The sequence below is a fragment of the Amblyomma mixtum genome, chromosome 4 (assembly GCF_055824585.1).
Source record: "Amblyomma mixtum isolate Tamu chromosome 4, ASM5582458v1, whole genome shotgun sequence".
Taxonomy (NCBI): Eukaryota; Metazoa; Arthropoda; class Arachnida; order Ixodida; family Ixodidae; genus Amblyomma; species Amblyomma mixtum.
In genome coordinates, this window is record NC_143015.1 from 135,092,775 (window position 1) to 135,114,447 (window position 21,673).

General features: G+C 47.3%; 1 protein-coding gene across 1 annotated transcript in view; it reads left to right on the plus strand.

Moving 5' to 3' along the window:
- LOC149348314 (transmembrane protein 114) overlaps positions 1–21,673 on the plus strand; it is a 123,058-nt gene that overhangs the window by 83,410 nt on the left and 17,975 nt on the right. Inside the window, exons 2-3 of the mRNA XM_089588061.1 lie at positions 2,125–2,232; positions 16,419–16,556. Coding sequence (XP_089444187.1) covers positions 2,125–2,232; positions 16,419–16,556 — 246 coding nt within the window. The remainder of the gene's footprint in view (positions 1–2,124; positions 2,233–16,418; positions 16,557–21,673) is intronic.

Here is a 21,673-nt window from a genome sequence, read left to right on the forward strand (position 1 = left end):
GCATATACACAAACAGGCAAGGACTTCCGGGTCACATGAGTCGCAAGCTCACGGTGTCCCTGACGTGCACACCCAACAAAAGCAGTATGGCGCCCTTGAGCAAACAGCAGCGTGCGTAGTAGTGTGGCCGACGGGTACGGGTGTGGTGGACTGTGTTTTTCGCACCGAGCAGCGAGAGCGAAGCCATAGGTGTGTGTGGTTACGGCGTTGCCATCGAAGGCCGTTCTCTGCTGCCGCGGGCACGCTTAGCGCTGTGACACTGCGCAGTGGACACGCCTTATTAAACATGTCTCCCGCGCCACACCGCCCCCCCCCTTCCACCCCCTTTTGCCTCCATTGTGCAAGGATGCATGCGTAACTGCGTCTCTATATATGTAACAAACATGTAACCAAGAGCGGAAACCACAGTGGGGATCGCACCTTATTTGGAACACGTGTGCACTGTGAACAATAAGGAGTAAGAAAAATTCGCTGTGGCTTAGCTTGGTTAAGCCCGGTAATTGCGAAAGCAATATCCGTACCTACGCCATGGTACAGCTGGTAGTGTAGCTGGTGGTGGTGCTTTGGTTAGACTTGTGGTGATGCATCGGTTATACAATCCAATCCAATGCAATCCAAACCAATGCAATCCATTCCATTCAAATCAAATCCAATGCAATCCAATCCACTCCTATCCAATACAATTGAATCCAGTGCAATCCAATCTACTCTAGTCCAGTCCAGTCCAATCCAATCTAATGTAATCTAATGTAATCTAATGTAATCCAATGTAATCCAACTAATGCAGTCAAGGTCAAATGAAGGTCACTGGTGGTCACCGCCGCGGCACGATGGTGGTCACCCTGGAAAGTGCAAGTAGTGTTGCTTTCGCGATAAAAAGGAGTAAGCTCTCCTCTAAAGCACACCCCTTTATAGAAGGATGTGCGCTATAGGGCAGCTTGCTCGCTCCTTACCCCCATACAGGCGTGTTGCTGTTTACAGTGTACAGTCCGGGTCAAAAGTCTAAATGATGCGTGATCCGTAAACGAAGCCGATAGCTGTATTAGTAGACGCATCATCCAGACCAAACTTGTGGAGGTGAAAGTGAAACTCACGTTACTTTATTCTGTGGCAGTGAAATGATGTAGATTTGTTTCATACATGCCTGTATTTATATTTATTTATATTCCTAATAACTGTACAAAGTCGCTTACCTTCTGTGAACTTTCATTTGTCTTCCTCTGAGAGCTGTGTACAACTAACTTGGAACAATTTTCTCTTGCTGTATGCCGTGCTGCCATGTAGAAAAGGGCCGTGGGCCTAGTCAAGCCCATAAAGAGGCTTTTTGTCCACGACCCTCGGCATTTTTGCGGTGCTGAAATAAAGATTTGATTTGATTTGATGTCAATGCTCACAAACATAGCGCCTATAGATCGGGCGCGCTAAAAACTTTAGTCCCCGATTGCTCATTATTTGTACCCAAGATGAAATAACGTCCACATTTCATATCACTGAACCGCAGTTGCGCCTTGAAATGTGTTACTTAAGGTGCGAGCATTCATTCGCAAAAAAAAAAAAGTGCGGACAAAGGGAAAAGAAAGATTGCGAAGACCAGCATAAAAATACGTACTAAAAATAAGTACTAAACGTTACCCCTGTCGTTTTCAGGCGCTCACTGAGCTGTCTTCAGTCGCGTGTACAACTTTTTTGTCGACCACTTTGTCCTGACCCCAGGGGTGAGAACTGAGACGATAAATCGATTACAACCGACAACGTTACGTTAAACGTATAGCTTGGAGTATTCGAGAAATGATGTGTCAGCCTCTGAAGCAATCGGTAAGCTGTTTAGCGATCGTAGAAGAAGAAAGCTTGACCTCATAGCAAAGACGTTTTGAGAAAAAACGCTATGTCTGGGCACTTTGACTCGTTGTGTTTAGACCTCGAGTAGTTCTGCGACGCTTGTTTTACATTACGGGCTGAATGTGACTTATTGGCCAAAGTTTTAAAGCCGGGTTCATTTGAAGGGAATAAGCGTCTCATCACTGCTAGAGGTATTCTGTTAGCATCGGATGTGACGAAACTGAACTAACTGGCCACGGTGAGACGTGTGACGTTTATTCCTTTGTTCTTTTCCTTTCCTCGCAGTGGAGACGTTCATGTCGCCAGTGCAGACGGACTGCGTCAACGTCAACTACTACATCCCCGAGAACGAGGAGTCGGACGGCTTCTCCGAACAGCGCTGGGAGCGCCTCCGTGAGTACCAATGGTCACTTGTCGCTACGCCCAGAATATCTGAACGGGCTTATTTTTCAACGGGCAGTTCTTTATGGCCGCAGTTTTTTTGCTTATCGTATGATAGCATCAAAACAATCAGTATATCCGTAGATCCTCTCTGGAGACAATTGTACTTTCTTGCAATTTATTGTCATTGGTTTCCTGTGGTAGTCTTAAAGGGCAACTGCGCCACTTTTTGAGAATTTCGCGATATTCGAGGATTCAAGTCTATATAGACTGTAGGTAAAGCATGCCGTGTTTTTGCACAAGCATTTAAAATGGTAGCGTAATCGACGATTAAATTTTGCGCTTCTCCTCAATGCACCAGAGGGGTGCGGGGAAGTTCAGTGTGACGTCACGGAAGGTATGATTTCAAATTACGGCTCCCGTCATCCACACCCTGCCGTGCCTCGTTGGACGCTGCCAAATAACTCGCGGCAGGATTTCCCTTCGGTGGCGTTGGTTTTTTTTTCTTCAAAGCAGGCGTTTATGCGTTGGCAATGTACTGATGCCTTCTATGACGTCATCATGCGCACCCCCCCCCCCCCCCCCACTTGACATTGTGCGCTGCAGAGAAGCTTGAAGGGTGTCGCGATTTTAATCGGCGATTACGTCTGTATTTCAAATACTAGCCCAAGATGACTGCGCATGCTTTACCTGCAAATTTCACATATTCGGCCCTTTTAAGCTAGTTCTCAAACCTATGCAGTTTCCCTTTAACTACTTAGTGAGAGCGTTGGACAAACTATAAAAGCAAGAGTTTGCTGCGCTTCGGAATGCTAAACAGTTCCTATCAGTATGTCCACACCAGTATCCTGCAATATTCCACAGTTATGCACAATATTCCACTATTAAAAGTGATGTCCCAGAAGGTTGGACTTGAATCAAACGATATCCCAGTTACTTTTCTTTATACAGAGTAAACTGTTGGTAACCTGAACTCGAAGGCCACCAAAAACTTTGTTAGAATTAAGCGCAGTTCGCGGTTACATGTGCGAACGATACAATCTGTCGTTAGCAGTAGTGTTCTCATGAACGATTCCGCTGATCTTGTTGAACCGAGAAGCAAAAACAGTTTAGATTTGGAGCTTCACCTGAGTGTTCCCTTTGACATGGAGGTAGACTACTACGCGACAAAGCACGACAACTTTAGAGAGTGTTCTCATGAACGATTCCGCTGTCCTTATTGAATCAAGAAGCAAAAGCAATTTAGATTTTGAGCTTCACCTGAGTGTTCCCTTTTATATGGGAGCAAACTGTACCACGCGACAAAGCACGACAACTTTAGAGACAATGTGCCGAACTGGCCTTCGGAGGCAGCGCGAGTGATGGCAACGGCTGGCCCCGATGCGTCACAATATGTCACCGCGCAGAGCGTCCTACTGTCGTCAATAGCGGCGGTTTATTTATTTCGACATCACAAACGGCGACAGCCGCAGACAAAGACCCACTTCGTGAGTTTGGCTGCCTACACGGCCTCGCGTTCGTGTCTCTGCCATGCTCAGACAAAGGGTGCCGGCAAGGACAGTGCCAACGTCAACAGGGCGATGAAAAAAACAAAGAAAACAGTTACTTCGTGATGAGTTGGTTGCTTTAGAGTTTTACTTTAGGCGCTCAAGCCGAGCTTAGTGCTCGCAAGTATTCACAGAGGGCATAGCGGCCGCCATATTGTTGCTCGTGGAGAACGGCGAGGATCCGCCGAGAATGTTTGATAGGCTTATCGTGCCACCTGCTACAGCTTGCACTGCTGAAGCTACGCGATGTACCACAAAATGGCGCCCGTGATGTCACGTGAACAGTGACGTATACATAATCATCAGCATCATTAGCTTGACGACGCCCACTGTAGGACAAAGACCTCTCCCATGTCTCCCCGATTAACCCTCTCCTGTGTCAGCTGCGGCCACCGTATCCCCGCAAATTTCTTAATCTCATCCGCCCACTCAACTTTCTGCCTCCCCCTGCTTCGCTTACCATCTCTTGGTATCCATGTCCGTTACTTTAAACGACCATGCCTTCATATTACATGCCCCGCCCTAGTCCACTTGTTATCTGGGTGCACATCATTACGTGACGTATATCCTTATAGAGTATTTACGTGGCGATCGTGACGTGACGTCATGGGCGCCATTTTGTGGCAGGGTATTCAGCAGTCCAGCAGCTTCAGCAGTGCCAGCCCGAGCAGGTGGCGATATAAGCCTATTAGACTTTCGCGGCGACCTTTTGTCGTGCTCCATAAACAACCAATTTGCGGCCGCTATGACGTCTGTGAATACTCCCTGTAGATTTTGATCTCTAAAAAGGCACTACAACTCTACCCAAACATTTGTTCGTAGTAAAGTTCTATTGTTTCCGTTCTGTGACTGTGCAGATGTCCGTTCGGCAGCAAACGAGTATTTTGTGGTTGAGATATTTGCAGCTAAAAATGAAATATCTTTTCCTCTTCCTCGTTAACCCTGTGTGAACTTGTGACATTAACGACGGCTTTTACTGCATTAGGGACTCTGTGATCTGAAGGGTAATCGTATGACCTATACCTGTGAGAACCGGGGGGGATTGCACTTGATGTCATGGCAGTTGACTTCTTAAAATGGCTTGTGGTGGCGTAACCCGTCAGTCATTTTTTTCTTCTTTTTTTAGCCTGTAAAAGCTTCTTTTTTCACCAGACTAGTCTCTTTGCCGTTAGACCGTGGTAATCAACCAATAATATATGGTCAAATTTAATTCCCCTTTACTGCCCCTTTAAACAAAAACGAGCCACTTCGTACTGGGTAGGTGCTTACAAATACTCATTTTAATTAAATAAATTAAGCGTAAAGGTAGTGCTTTCGCGCTTAACTCGCTCGGGCAAGATGGAAAGTGCAAGCCCAACACTTTACAGTAGCGCAATTAGCTCCCTGGATTCCCCCTGGTGTCCGCGCGCTTTAAAAATACAAGAAGACGACCCCTGGGTGAAAAATCACGCTGATAGGCGTCGCTGCTTCGCTGACGACGTCCGCATTCTTGCAGCCGCTTTATCCAATGTCTCCGTAAGTGCGCTCCCACTTTCGCCAACGGGCTCAAGCAAACGCAGACGTGACACACACACACACACGCATAACCGACAGCCACCGAGCATACGCCGACACTGTGACCTCGCGCAGTTTGGCCTCATTTTCCCATTAGCCGCCTCCCGCCCAGGGCGCCCCGCGTGCTTAACACCATGCACTCACTCTTGTGGTAGACAACGAAGGGGTGAAGCAGATGACGACGCAATGATAAACAGGCGGCAGACGGCAAAGGAAGAATACGCAGACGACGCCAAATAATAAGCACACGGCGAGTAAAGAATACGCAGACGGCAAAGAACACACAGGAAGCGTTAAAGTACAAGCAGACGACGAGGAACGTATAAACAAACACCAAATGATAAACAAAAGGCGAATAAAGAGTAGACAGCATCAAAGTATAAGCAGACGATAAACAAAGAATAAACAAGCGGCGAAGAAAGAATAAGCAGACGACGCTGGAAGAATACATAGACGACGACACACCAAAGTGCTGGCCGCTGCAGCGGTGACAAAGATGGCGGAACGGTGCCTGGAGAGTACACAATGGAAGAGAACGAGGCAGGGGGGGGGGGGGGGGGGGGGGGGGATAGAACGACGCACAATAAACAACGCCACGGAATAAGCAGTGCACAGCTTCCATGTTCCAATCTCGAGACTCCTCACCCACCACCAACGGCTGTGGACATAGCTCACGGACATGCAGCCACAGAAGCACTGGCATTCGCGGCCAGGCGGGCCTGTTGGTTTCGCGCAAGCTGGCGCATACACTGCTTCTCTCCACTCTAGATACTGAAGGGTAGAGAGAGAGAAAACAACCTCCGCAAGGAAATAGTATACTATATGTACAAGAAAAAATAGGTCAACAACAAACTCCGTTTCCCTTCCCGGGCATCACCGCCGGCCAAAATTGCCGCGAGATGTGTCTTTGTGTCCTCCTCGTATACTCCTCCACGGTTCTCGGGTATAACAGCTAAGCAGCGGGTTGTAACGGTACAAGCCCAGCCACTGCCTCTGAGCAAATACGCGCGATATAGCTTCTCCGTTGCTGCGCGCGTTCTCTCCTAAGAGCAAGAGACACGACTCCGGCACGGCCGGTACTAGCGATACTATAAACGCCGCGCCAGCCCAAGCACGCGGCGAGTTCAGCAGCGCCAGCGCTATATCGTCGTCGTCGAGGAGGTTATTAGCGGAGACGACAACATCGCCAGGAAATGCACGCACGCATGCCTGCTTTTCCGCTCGAGAGAGACTTGCAGCTACCCCCCCCCCCCCCCCCCCACACACACACACATACAAGCCGAGTACGCATACAGCGGGGACCAAACGATGTACCCAGGCTGAAGTAGCAGCAGCAGCAGCGCTTATTGAAAGCGCGCCTGAGCTCAGGAAAACGGATCTGCGCCTCCTTTTTAGGACTAGAAGGTCAACGGCGGGTCACTGAAGGTTGCGTCGTCGTCGTGTGTAACGGCCTTTCTTTCTTCCTCCTTCTCTTTTTCCTTCTCCATTTCCTTCATTCTCTCCCCCTCTCTTGCTTAGCTTCGCTTACTCGTTTTCCCTCCAACGCGATGAACTAGGGACATCGTAAAACGTTAACCTCTTCTAAAACACATATATTAGGCCTAGCGGCTCTCGGCCCCGAATCGAGTCCCAATAATGCAGCCGCGCGTATGTCTGCCATTTTTCTTTCCCCTCTCTTTTTTTCTCTCCGTTTTTCACGAACGGAGCCTCGATTCTGGTCTCGAAGCAGTCCGCTGCCGGCACGTGCGCGTGCGCAGTGTGTGGCCAAGATTGAATCGTCGAACCGTGTCCCGGCCATCATCGTTGGCCCGGAACGTCGGGAAAAGCGCGAGCAGCCGACCCCTCTTTCTCCTTGCAAGAAGGGAGAGGGGGGGGGGGGGGGGGATCGGGTGAAGCTTCTTTCTGTCGGTCGTCCTTTTCCTCAATCTACGCTCCTTTATAGTTTCGTTTTTTATTCGCAGGAATAGAGAGAGAAAGAAAAAGAAATGAAAGGAACTAACATAACAGAGGAGGCCATCATATGCCCCCCGTATAATGTAGTACGTACGGAAGGCGGCAGGAAGCGACGAAGGCGCGCCTCTGGTCGTGGCCCTGTAAATAGATTACACGCACCGAAGAACCGCTGGAGAGATGAGCGCCCTCTCTTGGAGAAAGAGGTAAAAGATGCAGGAAAAGTGCGTGACACGCGCTGTGCCCGCTTGATATTCATGGATGTCGCGGTGGATGCACTGGCGTACGTTGCTTGGAGCGTAGTGTGACGAGTCTACAAACTAGGCCTGGGCGCGACTGTAAGGCATGCCGTTGACACCGCCTACAGAGGTCGTGTGTTTGTTTCCCTGTGCGGTGGTTCGCGTGGAGGGTTAAGGGTGTCGAGAGATGATGCGTCTCTCGACATTTTCGCGCAGCGGATTTTCCTTTCCCAATTCGTGTCGACAAGCTTGACGAAGACAGTCTGATGACAGCGGTGGTCTTCTGCGGTAGTATGTCGCTCTAATTTTGCTCGTGGTATACGCCCTGCACTTATTGCAACCGCGGTTCTCGCGGTCAATTCCAGAGGCACTGACCGTGACGAGAGGCGAGCTTTTTAAGGCCAGAGCCCATCTACTCGGCTCGGGGGTAATGGATGAAAACCGCCCCCACCACCACCGTAACAACTCGGGCGCGTATTCGGGGTGCACCATTTCATCGTGTCTTCCGACCTTTCCGTTCTAAGCATTGAGGGCAGACGATAAGCTTCCGTATGTGTAAGATGTGTTGAGGAAAAAACTGCGTGAACTTAACTGCGTGCCGCACTTGTTAGGGGCGTTTCAGACCAGGATATCCAATGTCCTCTAGGTCAGCCGCATCGTCATCGTCGACGGTTTTTTCCTTTAAATAAATATGCACCCCGAATATCATAAGCAAAGAAGAAAGGCTATAGGGCGAACGCCATCAGGAGAACATGGGGTGCGATAGAAGAGGCAATTTAATTTAAGTGGACGCGGCAGGACCGGTCAACGGGATATCAACAATAATAGCATGCACGGATGCGCAAGGGAAACTAGTTAATGGGGCATCAATTCGGTGCCAGGGAATCGCCCAGGCTGAGGAAGCAGCGATAGCTTTTGTGATGGTTTCCAGGAAGGCCCCGTGTGAAATTGCGGACTTCCAGAATGCATGTCGTAGCTATACAAGAGGAAAGATTGGTAAACACGTCAACATAATACTCAGAACTAAAGAAGATACAGGCTTTAAATCCACAGTCATATGGACTCTTGGGCACTCTGTGGATGTTTGAAACGAAGGCGCTCACGCCTCTGCCCGCGAGCTATTACCCCGGGTCCCCTAACATTCACAGGAACATAATTATTCTGAACCACTATTAACCTATAGGGATTTACTCCAACATTTGAGATTAACGAAGAAAGTATACGCCGAACCGCACAGAAATCTAAACAGGGAGCAAGGGGTCATTTTAAGGAAATTGCAATCGAATACTTTTATAAACCCTGTCAAATTCAGCTATACATTTCCAAATTCATACGATCCGCATTGCGCCTTCTGCTGTGAAGTGGCTAACTTATACCATACGGTATGGGCATGCCGGAAAAACCCACCGATAGAAAGAATCAATAACCCAACAACTGAGGACTGGGATCCAGCTCACATTCGGAAGACAAGCTTTCGCTGCTGAACCGACCAAGATCGGCGGCAAAAGCCAATGGGCTGCTGGAATGAGGGCCCGCCCAATCATTTTATGCATTAAAAGTTTCTTTTTCTGTCTCTCTCTGTAATGGTTCCAGCCATGAATTCAACCCCACCCGCAGCCAGTTTGTGGAAGTTACCACATGGCGGCTTCTCTAATGAACGGCAGAGTTGAGATTTGGTGGAACCCTGTTAATTGTTCCTTCATAGTATTCGAGGTCTCCCTAACGTTGAACATTTTCGCTGAACGCCGCAAGTGGCGTGCCAGTAGCTTTACCTTCCGAATCTGACCAAACATAGATTTCGAAACATAGGTTGGTTCCCTGATCAGTTTTCGTCACTGGTGCGGCCAAAGTTCCCTGGTTTGTTGTCTTAAGATGGCACGAAATGCCACATTCATAGGCCAGGTGGACAGCAAATAACACTTCGTGTTTATCTACACTCATCATCATCATCAGCAGCAGCCGCAGGTGTGAGCGCACTTTCTTCGACCACTCTCTGAGCATCTTTGCTTGCACGGCACCGCTTCCATTAAACCCTTTCAAGTGCGAGGAATGCGCACGTCGCTATGAGGAGCGCCTTGACACTTGAAAAGAACGCCTCAAACCAGCTTACACAACGCCGCGCGTAGCCTCCTTCTGTGACGTCATTTGTCCGGCACCACCATCAGCCACTATTCGCGACGCTTTCGTCGTGCACAGAGGAACGGCGCCGTCCTCGGTTTCTCCACTGCATGTCGCCACTGCCGCTTCCACCATGTCCAATCGACGGGGTCCTTTCAAAGGCTTCGCTAATGGTCGTTCAAGGGAGGAAGAAAGGTTTTGTAGCGCGGATGCCGGAAGTGGAAACGGCGAGCATTGCAGACGACGAAATGGCTTCTTGTCTGTCCTGGACGTCCCGTGGTTTCTTTATGTGTAGTCAGACAGTGGCACTTTCGTCTCTGTCGTCACGGTGGCGGCTGTATACGTCTGGGCGTAATGCGGTGGCCATGCCGAACGCAGCACTGCGCGCGAAAGTGCCGCTGCGACGGTTCTCTAGGCTGTGTGCGTCGAGTTGTCGCTTGAAGCGTGGGAAATCAGCGTCGTTAGAGGGCAGCGTTTCGCTTTGGCGGACGGTGATGTATCGGGCCCGGAACATCGCACGTGCTTTCTAGACAGAAGATGGCTGAAAAGCGCTGGCTGTCACGTTTAGCGAGAACCGAAACCTGTAAAAAGAATCAAAGAAAGGAAGTGTTTTCGAATGATGCTGCCCACGTTGGAAGACTGCTGAGACGTGAAGAGGCAGTTGAATGTATTTAGAGGAAACGTTGGACAGACATCGTTCTGGACTCGAGTTTGAAATCAGTCGCTGTAATTTCACTGACGCATGCATTTATTCCGGAACACACACCTCTGAAATGAGGCTTCCATAGGAGTACTGCATTTAAAATGAGTTTCCTCGTCAAATGAAATATACTCGTCTGGGCATCATAAATGTCACCTTATAGTAAGAGAAATTGCTCCAAAAAATTTCCCGTAAAAGCTACTTAAAAGGAACAGGCACATACTCCTGAAATGTACCACGTAGTCAGCTGCAAAGGTGTATATAATATTTCTGTTAAGTGCCATGCTAACTCCTTTGTGAGCGGAACATTCACTCTGAAATTAGCTCCTGGTAAAGCTTTACTCCTTCTAGCGCTCCGAAAATACCTCTTCAAAGAGAGGAGTAGACCAGATACCCCTGTCCTGGGGAGCATCTAACCACCTTTTCGGAAATTCGCTACGCGGCGAGCCATTTACTCCTATCCGGGGGTGTTCTGTTTCCTGCTGGCCGGCTTGATTAGCTTAAATAAAACTTGGGTTGGGCCTAGTTGGTACATGATGTTGTGAAGGTGTAGGTTGCGCCACCACGGGACGAACCACGAAGAAAAGGCACAGAGACACACACAAGCGCACTAACAACTGTTTACTTCTTCCGGGAACGCATACTTCTACAGCTGGCCACGCATGCTCAAATGCAATCTTTAACAACAATAGTCATGCCAAGGGCTGTTAACGCAGACGCGAACGCAAAAAATTGATTTCGGCTACGTACAGAGCCACGGACGTGTCACTGATACAGTCTCCAGCGTTTTCCTTTATGTGGAAAGCTTCCAAAGCCAGCCGCGCGTGTTCATTTCTGCTTTTTCCTAGTATCACGGTCTCGTCAAGTCGCGGTGCGCTTAGTTTTAGTTTAGCTTAGTTTATAGGGAGTCTGTTCTGAACAGCTGGTGGTCCCAGGTCCAAGCGCAGTACCAGAACCAATACGTTTTCAACTGCGAAGGTCCAGAGTAAGCTATGCGCCTTTTTTGCTTTTGTTTTTTAATACCACAGGACTAAAGTCACGTGCATGTGATTTCTTCCTAAATTACGAGGTGGAGCTCGCGGTGAAAGCAACGCTCTTTCTTTGCATTTCTTTCGCGTCTGCGCGTTAACACACTAAACAACGCCGAAAGGAGCCGGTACTTCCTCGATGAGAAATAATGCTCGCCGCAGAAGAAAAAAAAAAAAAAAACTCCGAAAGCTGCGTTCTGATATAAAAAGCGAAAAAAAGTCCATCTAATTTTCAAAACATAAAAACCGAAAAGTCCAAGCTTATAGCGACGCCCCGTGGGAACCGGTCTAGCAAAGAGTAGCCTCAAAACAATACCACCCTATTACTACACCCAGCTCCTCGCTATAGCATAATCCCTAGGGGAAGTGTAATGTGCAAACGCGGTCGTGCTCGCCAACGAAACAATGAATGCGAGTAGACCATTCTCTGATGAGTCATTAACGCTCAACCGGTTAATTATCTCGCAGTTGCGGGCGTTCTCTGCGAGCGCGATCTTCAACCACGCCTACGTTTACGCACGGATGACCCCTAAATTATGGAGATAATGCCAGCCTCCTCGGGCTTGCTCCTGTTTCATGTTGTTGCAGCCCGGCATTCCAGTCTCTTTCATGGTCGTCGCTCTTCACGAATAAAAAAACAAATAAATCTGCGAATGTTGGCCAACTGATTATGCGCTGATTACGGTTAAGGGGTTAGGGAGCTGCGCAACTTTGACAGGGTTGACGGAGTTCGTTTTTTTTTTCTTTTGGTCCTTGTATTAAATGTTGCCCTGTTTTCCGACTAGCCCGTTCAATTACGCTCGCAAGTGCTAACGAGTGGCTGGGCTTAGTTAAGATCCGGTAAAAGTGGATTCGCACGACGGAAGAATGTCAGGTGACGTCCCACCTTCGCTCCTTCAGGTTCACGTTTGGCCCGTGATGTTGGTGAACGTAGAACGGCGAAATACCAATGCAAAGGCGAAGGATGGAGGAGTGCCGATAAGCGGATTACACTTTCGCGCGGTCTTTTCCGTATACGATCGAGGTGCGGACCTCACGGAGCGGAAATCGTAGGCCACCTGACGACTGGTCCGTGGCGGTACGCGGGCCACTGGTCAGTCGTGAGAACCCACCTTAAAGCGGATATTATTCCGCCCACCCAATTTCCCTGAGCAATTTTGCGGAATAGAATTAATTTCCATTCATTCTTCCGCAATAGTGCCGTCTGCAGGATCGCGTAAGTTTCTCCTTCTGCGATGAACCTGTTGGGCATGCATTCTGGCTGTGAGCTGTTCATCGAAACTGAGTTCCTGATCGCCTCGAGTTTTGCGCCAGCTAGCGACGTATTATACGGCGCTGCTCTGACGGTAACCAACTAAGTACAGCCTGCACGGCGTCTTTGAAACTTGGGAACCGCGGAGTTAAGAACTTGCTACTTCCTGTAGGGTATTATGCTTGTAATAAGGGAGTAATTACTCACTGGCATCCGCCCAAGCGCAGCCATACGACTACAAAGGAAACCTATACAGCTTCCGCAGAAACTTCGTAGTTAACGGAAAATTCATGCTGGTCCGGGGTTCGTCCTTTAACGGGGTTCAAGAATATTTGACCAATATTATGCTTATGCAAAACCGCGAGAGAAAACAAGCAGAGCAGGACACTACGACTTTTATAATCGCACAGGGAATGCTACCTGGGGGGGGGGGGGGGGGGGGGGGGGGGGGGGAAACAAAAAGAAACAAACAGGAAAATTTGTTACATTTGCTTGCGTTGATATCACAACGATTAGGTCATTACTCAACTATTTCGTGCCTTTCTCGTTAATCTTACTAGAGAACGACGACAGCAGAGTTAGAATAGCTGGGAGTGTTCCCAGTTTACTCGTTCCTATTATTAATAATAGTGTGAGTAGTGATGATGACGATTAATTTTTATGGCTTAAGGGCAGCTTTAGCCAAAGGGTGCCGTGACACATGGCATTTTTTTTTTTTACGCAAAGTGGGGTCAAAGGCCCATTCCCCAAGAATTTCACGCCAGAGAAGCCGAGCATCAGGCCAGGGGAAAACACCCGGGGGCACCGGGTATCGAACCCCGAACCTGTCGCCTGTGAGGCGGATGCTCAAACCACTGGACCACCCCGCTGCTTACAAGTCTGATAGTAGTGGTTAGTCGCGCAGCAACAGTTAAGGCCACAATTTACTTAAGGCAACGTGATGGTATTAGCCTTGTATGGCTAATGCCATCACGTCACCATTATCATTATATCATCATTATCACGGCCACGGCGCTCGCGTTTCGATGGAGGCGAAATGCTAGAGGTCTGTGCGATGTCAGTGCACGTTAAAGAACCCCAGGTGGTCGAAATTTCCGGAGCCCTTCACTACGGCGTCTCTCATAGCCTCAGTCGCTTTGGGACGTTAAACCCCAATAAACTATAAACCAATTCATCATTAGTCATGTATGGCTTGTAAGTAATAAGGCTCGAGATGCCTAAACACAACTTCCAGAATTCGCTTAGTTAAAAGTTGCCTGCAACGTAACTAAAGTGATAATGCGTGTGTATATGCATGCAATGCAACATCCCAAGCCTGTTAGTCATGATAACATCCATTAATTAATGCGAAAGCATCATATGACTATGCCATGTCATCAAAACTTGTCCGCACGATTGTGTCCTCCAATAAAGATAAATGTTCAAAAGCTTGATTGTGTTAGATAGTGCGTGATGAGATTTTAGAAGAACTTTTTGTTGGGCTAGATGGTGCATGTCGTAAGAAAAGAACTGTAGCGCACCCAAGACGAACACAAGGGAGGACCACACAGGACTAGCGCTAAACTTCATCTCAGATAGGGTTAGGGTGCGGGCTAGTTGGTGATCCATAACACAAATACCAGCGCAAAACAGCAGGACACACGGCAGGTGTCCTGCTGTTTTGCGCTGGTATTTATGTGTCATTTTAGATGAAGTTTAGCGCTAGCCCTGTGTGGTCCTCTCTTGTGATGAGATTTCGCTGCGGGAAAATTTTGTTGGTGAGTTGTAATTAGTCACTAATACGCTAAAATTAAACTTGGGCGTCAAAACAGCCGTGGACGTCGATATAGTACATGGACGTCGAAACAGCCACGGACGTCGATATAACATGTGGACGTTTTGCTTTCGCATTGCTCCAATGCAGGTCGCAGCAGTGATCTCAAAGTTTTTACTGAGCTTCGACGTCTTATCTTTTAGCCATTTATATTCTTACGTGTGCTTATAGCGTGCTATTTATATATGGTCGCACTGTACAGAACTCATATACCGGGTGTTTCAGCGAACACTTTCAAAAATTCTCATAAGTAGAATTTTCTTGGTAAAGATATGCCTTTTGAGGCATAGTATTACCAATGTTGGCGGACACCAGAAAACCGGTAAATCATATCAGGTGTAAACTGGTTCACTAATTTTTAATAATTAACTTTTTAACTATTACAGTTAGGCGCCTAGTTGCGATTAGGTCGTTAGTAATAGCCATATCAGTTTTTAGAATTTCGAAAACGCAATTACCCTCACCGCTGTGGCTCGACAAAGTCTGGCTGCATTGTACGAAAAATACATGCGCTATCGAAAGCATGCAGGCAAAGCATCCCCTCCAGTGCACGTAACTAGTCGAAAAAGCCAAATTTTGTCGAGCCACAGCGCCGAGGATAATCGCATTTTCGAAATTCTAAAAACTGATATGGCTATTACTAACGACCGGCTATTACTAACGACCTAATTGCAACTAGGCGCCTAACTGTAATAGTTAAGAAGTTAATTATTAAAAATTAGTGAACCAGTTTACTACCTAATATGATTTACCGGTTTTCTGGTGTCCGCCAACATTGGTAATACTATGCTGCAAAAGCCATATCTTTACCAAGAAAATTCTACTTATGAGAATTTTCGAAAGTGTTCACTGAAACACCCGGTATGTATCAGCTAACCAGCGTGAGATCTCTTGGTTTGTAACAACACCGCTAGGTGTTCGCACCAGCACAGGCGACGTAATGCGAGGTCAATGGGGGAGCAATCCCGCCTAGCATATAGCCTATAGCCACCATCCATACACCGCCGCCGCCGTAATAATCGAAGGCGAAGGCCGACGGCGTCTGTCTCGAGAAAAGCAAATTGGCTCGGCGTGACTCGACGGCCGCTGAGAGATCGACGCCTTAGATCGCTCCGGCAGAACTGGTGTAGAACTGCGTGGTATACATACACCCACGGCGATTTTCGCGGCCGCACCCCGGACTTGCCGCCTTTCTCACGGTTCCCTCGACAACAACACTCGTTAACGACGTAGCTGCAAGAGAATGGATGGCGAGATTCTGCATGCGAAGTATAAGGGAAACGGTGTAACCACAAACACGAACTGTAGTCAGTGAGTCATACGGTGCCGTTCGTGCGGGGTGTTTAGTAAGACGCCCTTTTTGTTGAAGAAAAATTAATGGGTTATTTACGCAAAGTACTACGTGCCGTGTATTCTCGTGCGATTCTTCTCGGGTCTGCTCTGTGTATAGCATTTTTGCTAGGGTACGGGTGAATGTTCATAGCGTCTCCTCTGAAACTGGGCGCTGGCCAAGATCGTTTATGACTAAGTTTTTTTTTTACCTTGTAACCACTCTGTTCAAACTGACCGTCCTTGCTATTATATATTTTCATAATTGCAAGGCTATAGTGAATTTGAATTTGACTTTTACAATCTTCTCTCCACGATTTCTCCATCTGTCGCTTCGTGCCAACGCTACTTGGTCATTATGTGTGCGTGCCCCAGTCTACAAGTCGCTACCTTGGCGATAACGCAGCGTATAGTAGCTATGCAACTCTGCTATAGAGTTGCATCGCTATTTGCTCAAAAAGAGACTTGCAAAAAGGAACACGTTAAAGGATGTTTGTCTCGTAACTCGTAAACCGCAAAGATCTTTACGAGAAACCTTGAGTGCATGCAATCACGTTTGCATCCACCACCGACCACTACCAGCCCCACGGAGGCTATAACTAATTGTGTCCGTGACGTCACAAGTATGCGTACGTGTGTCTTATCTCGTGTCCTGTCTCTCCCCGCAGACATGGCCCGCTCCGTGGTGGCGCTGTTCATCATCTCCTTCTTCTTCGCCTTCCTGTCTTTCTTCACGGGCATCGCCGGCTGCTGGAAGCGCTCCAACAGCAACATCATCGCCACCGGACTGCTCCAGATACTCGCCGGTAAGCTTGCATGCAAGTTCACAACGGAGCCGTAGCTCCCGGCTATGTCACACAGTGCCTGTGAGTGAAGCGAGCCATGAACGCAGGCAAATTGCGTCAGCCGCTGAGCACCGCTTTAAATGGACGCTGAAGATCCTTTGGAGGTTGGGCCAATCTATGTTGTAGAAGTATTTAGCGACCCCCTTGTACCATCGCGGCGACAGTTGCCGTTGTGTAAAAGGTGTAACTTCTACCGTGTCTTCTTGTAATGCTTGATGGATGGATCGGTTCTCAATCGGAATCGCCCTTGAATCGGTGCGGTGGCTGGATCCGCCGTGCCTAGCAAATTTAAGCACCGAATTGCTCGATTACCATGTCAACGTGGAGTAGCAGACGACAACAGAAGTCCTTATCCAACATTTGTCCCGTTTTGAGACATCGCTGCATCAAGTAGAGTGGCGTGGTCAGCAGTAACGTATATCCCAAGCTATTTCTGTGATGCCATGGATTGATAAACTATTAGCATCCCCTTTGAATCAGGGTTATGGCGAGTGCAACTTTGCCTAGTACATTAAAGTGACTGCTCTATCCATTACGTACCCAGCAATTCTGGACAAAAGCATTTTTGAGCGAGGAAACCTTTTATAAACTCAATTTTTTCATATAATGAAAGATTTCACTATAACAATTAATATATCCGAAGGTCACCCGAGGCAGTCTTGATTTTTTTTTTTCTGTTAACGTTTTCGCTATCGTCAAAAGCGTTCCCCATTGGCCTTCTATGGCAGTCTTAACTGTTCGATGCGATCTAGGGAAGCACTTTAAAAGAAAGGTTTTGCTACATATCAGAAGAATGGACCACTACCTTCAATATTTCTGTAGAAGGATGTTAAAGTTTTCCAATTTTCTAAATTTGCCGCCGCGGTGGAGCAGTGGTTATGGTGCTCGGCTGCTGACTGGAAAGACGCGGGTTCAATCCTGGCCGCGGCGGCCGAATTTCGATGGAGGCGAAATTCTGGAGGTCCGTGTACTGTGCGATGTCAGTGCACGTTAAACAACCCCAGGTGGTCGAAATTTCCGGAATCCTTCACTACGGCGTCCCTCATAGCCTGAGTCGCTTTGGGACGTTAAACCCGATAAACCAACCATAAACCAACCAATTTTTAAAATTTTTGTCTGCTTTTACGCCGCTAGTGCTGTAGTCTTCTCTTGCTCATTTCTACGGCTGAAGTGTTTATTTTGCTTTCACTATCCCTAAAACCCAGAGCTACTGGAAGGCTCACCATACCCTCTTTCATACCTGGATATATAACTTCACAGTCCACCAGAACGTGTTTAATATTTTGTACACTGCTTCCGCATGCGCATTAGCGCCCCCTGGGGCGTGATTTCTAAGCCTTGCTGTCATGGCTGTCGCACACCTTCCGAGTAGCGCTTTGCGTTTCATCGTCGTGACTTGAGGAATGCCGCTAAGCACCCACAACGTTAGTGCTCGTGAAGAAATCTTGCCAGGACTCCCAAGGCGTCGTGGCAATCGCCCCAGCGGCGTGAGGAAAGCGGCAGCCACTGAAGCTTCCCGGAGCTACATACTAATGACTGCGAGATGAGCTTCTTCAAGGCAAGGCTATCTTGGGGACGCTTTCAAACAGCACTGTTGCAGCTGATTACGGATCTTGGGTACGCTCGCTGTTTAAACTGCGGAGGAGGAAGCTAGAAAGATAATGATGACTCACAAGACCGCTTCTTTGTTCAACTGAAACAATGCAGTGCAAACACGCCGCGCCAGCGGAAATGGTTGACGACTTCTGAAGCAACACAGTAGGGCGCTATGAATGGGCCAGGCCGTAGTAGAGCGCTGAGTTTGATCACCTCTTCTTAATCAAAGGGGAAGGATCACAAAGTTTCCAGGTTATATTTTATTTATGTCTCCTCGTGACAGCTCGCAGGGCGTCAGGAACAACTGAACTGGGGAAAACGTGTACTGCATGCTTTAACTCATTTATTAGAAAGTTTTTGACAGCGGTTTAAATTCGATTCTCGCGGGTCATGACGTCATAGGAGGTTACACAAAACCTCCACAAGTCACGCGTAGTCGCAGTAGACGACGTCGCACAGGCGTTACTGTTCTGTGAGCACACGTGAGTTGTGGCCGTTTTATTTACGCTCATCTGGCGTCACAACCACAGAAACAGACGCTCTTGGCGAAACACGGTTCTTCGATATATATATATATATATATGACAGAAGCCAACAGCCACAGAAACCAAGGGGCACAGGGGATTTTTTTAATTAATTTATTTATTTTGTGGTGTTGATCAATTTAGAATATTACTGAATATGTCATTGCTTAAAGCTAATTGATTAGAAAAGCAGAAAAAACAACCACATGCCGTCGGTGGGATCCGCCGCTTATGAACGTGGGTGGCGCTGATGAACACTCTCAATGTTAGGTTACTTGTAAACATAAATACCCCCGAAAGCAGAAGGTTTGACAGCCGTCGCCGTAGCTCAGAGGTAGAGCACCGGACGCGTAATTCGGAGGTCGTGGGTTCGGATCCCACCGGCGGCATGTGGTTGTTTTTTCTTCTGCTTTTCTAATCAATTAGCTTTAAGCGATGACATATTCAGTAATATTCTAAATTGATCAACACCACAAAATAAATAAATTAATTAAAAAAAAAATCCCCTGTGCCCCTTGGTTTCTGTTGCTGTTGGCTTCTGTCATATTTACAACGAGCCCCTCATTCCCCTTCCTTGTTTGCTATATATACATGTGTATGTATATATACAGGGTGTCCCAGCTAAATGTAACCAAGCTTTTAAAAAACACGGGGTGTCCTAGCCGTCTGAAACCAAATGAGGGTTGTTTAGAGTCGCGTGACCTAGTCTCCAGTATTTTTTTCGTTCTTCAAGGTTGACTAATTAGTTAAGCTTAATTAACTAACTTTTTAATTATTAACTTGAGGAACAAAGTGTCAATAGAAAAGATGTAGATCGCTTTGAGAAACAGCTTACTGAGACATTTGCAGCAAAGTAATATTCACGTAAAGTAGTTTTTTCATCGGCCTTTAACCATAACCCGCACAATAAGAAAAAGCTTCCACATGACAACTGTGCCACTTCAACGCCCCAAAACGCGCCTTAAAGAATAAAATCCATTTTTTCTGAAGTCCTCTCCTCGATGAGACTTTGGGTGCACATTGGGGCAGAGAAGTGAGCGACCAGCTGGTCACGTGACAAGTTTCTTTTAAGGCCAATAAATGAAGCTACGTAAATCGTAACTTGACGGAAACAGTACTACTAGCGGTTTTTCGAGGTGATCTAAAACTTTTGCATTGACACTTTCTTCCTGAAGTTAATAATTAAAAATTTAGCTAATTAAACTGAACGAATTAATTAACTTTGAAGAACGAAAAAAATACTCAAGACTAGGCCACACGACTATGAACAACCCTGAGTTGGTTTCACTGGACTAGGACACTTCGCCTTTTTTAAAAGCTTGGTTACATTTAGCTGGGACACCCTGTATATATATATATATATATATATATATATATATATCATCAGCCTGACTACGCCCACTGCAGGGCAAAGTCCTCTCCCATGTCTCTCCAATTAACACTGTCATTTGCCAGTTGCGGCCACCGTATCCCCGCAAACTTCTTAATCTCATCCACCCACCTAACTTTCTGCCGCCCCCTGCTACGCTTGCCTTCTCTTGGAATCCACTCCGTTATCCTTAAGGACCAGCGGTTATCCTATCTTCGCATTGCATGCCCTGCCCAAGCCCACTTCGTCCTCTTGATTTCAACTAGGATGTCATTAACCCATATTTGTTCCCTCACCCACTCCGCCTGCTTCCGATCTCTTAACGCTACACCTATCACTTTCCTTTCCATAGCTCGCTGCGTTGTCCTTAACTTAAGCTGAACCCTCTTTGTTAGCCTCCACGTTTCTGCCTCATAGGTGAGTACCGGTAAGATACAGCTGTTGTATACTTTCGTCTTGAGGGATATTGGTATAAAGCGCTTTGGGCCATATATTCGCAAATTTGGTCGATCTTAAGACCGTGCACACCGCCATCGGGAAACAAAAACGAACCGGAAAATTGGGTCGCCCTTCTTGTTAAACGTGCTACGACATTTCAGTACGCAAGCCCTTTCTTGGATTTGGACTACGTGAAAAAAGACTTGGAGGACACTTAATGCATCTTAACAGTGTAGTTCAGTAGCATTAGAGATCCCCATTGTTGCTACTTTGGTGTAGCCGAAGCCAAGAACTGGTTCTAACCGGATTTTCCCAGCAGTTCCGGGTAGTGATGACGTCTCAAGGTTACGTGACATTTCTCGACCAATCTGCGAATTCAGTGACACACGCCGCCATTTTTACGGAATGTGGACTTCAGTGCTATCGCATTAATACGACCGGGAATCGACCCCGCGACCTCGTACTCAAACGGCATACATCCACTGAACCACTGCGTCGAGCGGAAATGGGTGCTGCAAAAAAAAGAAAAAGAAGGGTGTTAGCCGGGGCAACGGGTCGTTCTGATATGCAAATAAGTGGACTATCAGCCAGCGATCCACCCATTTTTTACCTTTAGTTGGCTTTCACTTCAAGCTACTTTTCATTTTTCTTTCGTCCTCTCTGGAACGCCCTGATGCTCCCGCGATGACTGCCTCCGAGTGCAATCGCTGTTGAGATCCGCTATAAGAATTTCACAATGCGGTGAAGTCGTAGCAATCACCACCTCCATCGGAAGAGAAATGGAGCACGAGGAATCTCTCTACTAAGAGTCCATGGTAGAGAGGGGGTGTGGTAGATGGTCCTTGGCGATCAAAAAATGAACAAGGGAGGGGAAAACCTCAGGCTGCTTGAGCCAACGTTTCGACAAGAGGACTTTTCTTCGTCTGGGGGACGAAGAAAAGTCCTCTTGTCGAAAAGTTGGCTCAAGCAACCTGAGGTTTTCCCCTCCCTTGTTCATTTTGTGAATAAATCTGTTAAGTTTTTCAATGTGACTTCCCCAACTTATTATATTTTTAATCAGTTGCCTTGAAGATTTTGTTATCCCTTATATATATACACGCTTTCGCAACATATATATATATATATATATATATATATATATATATATATAT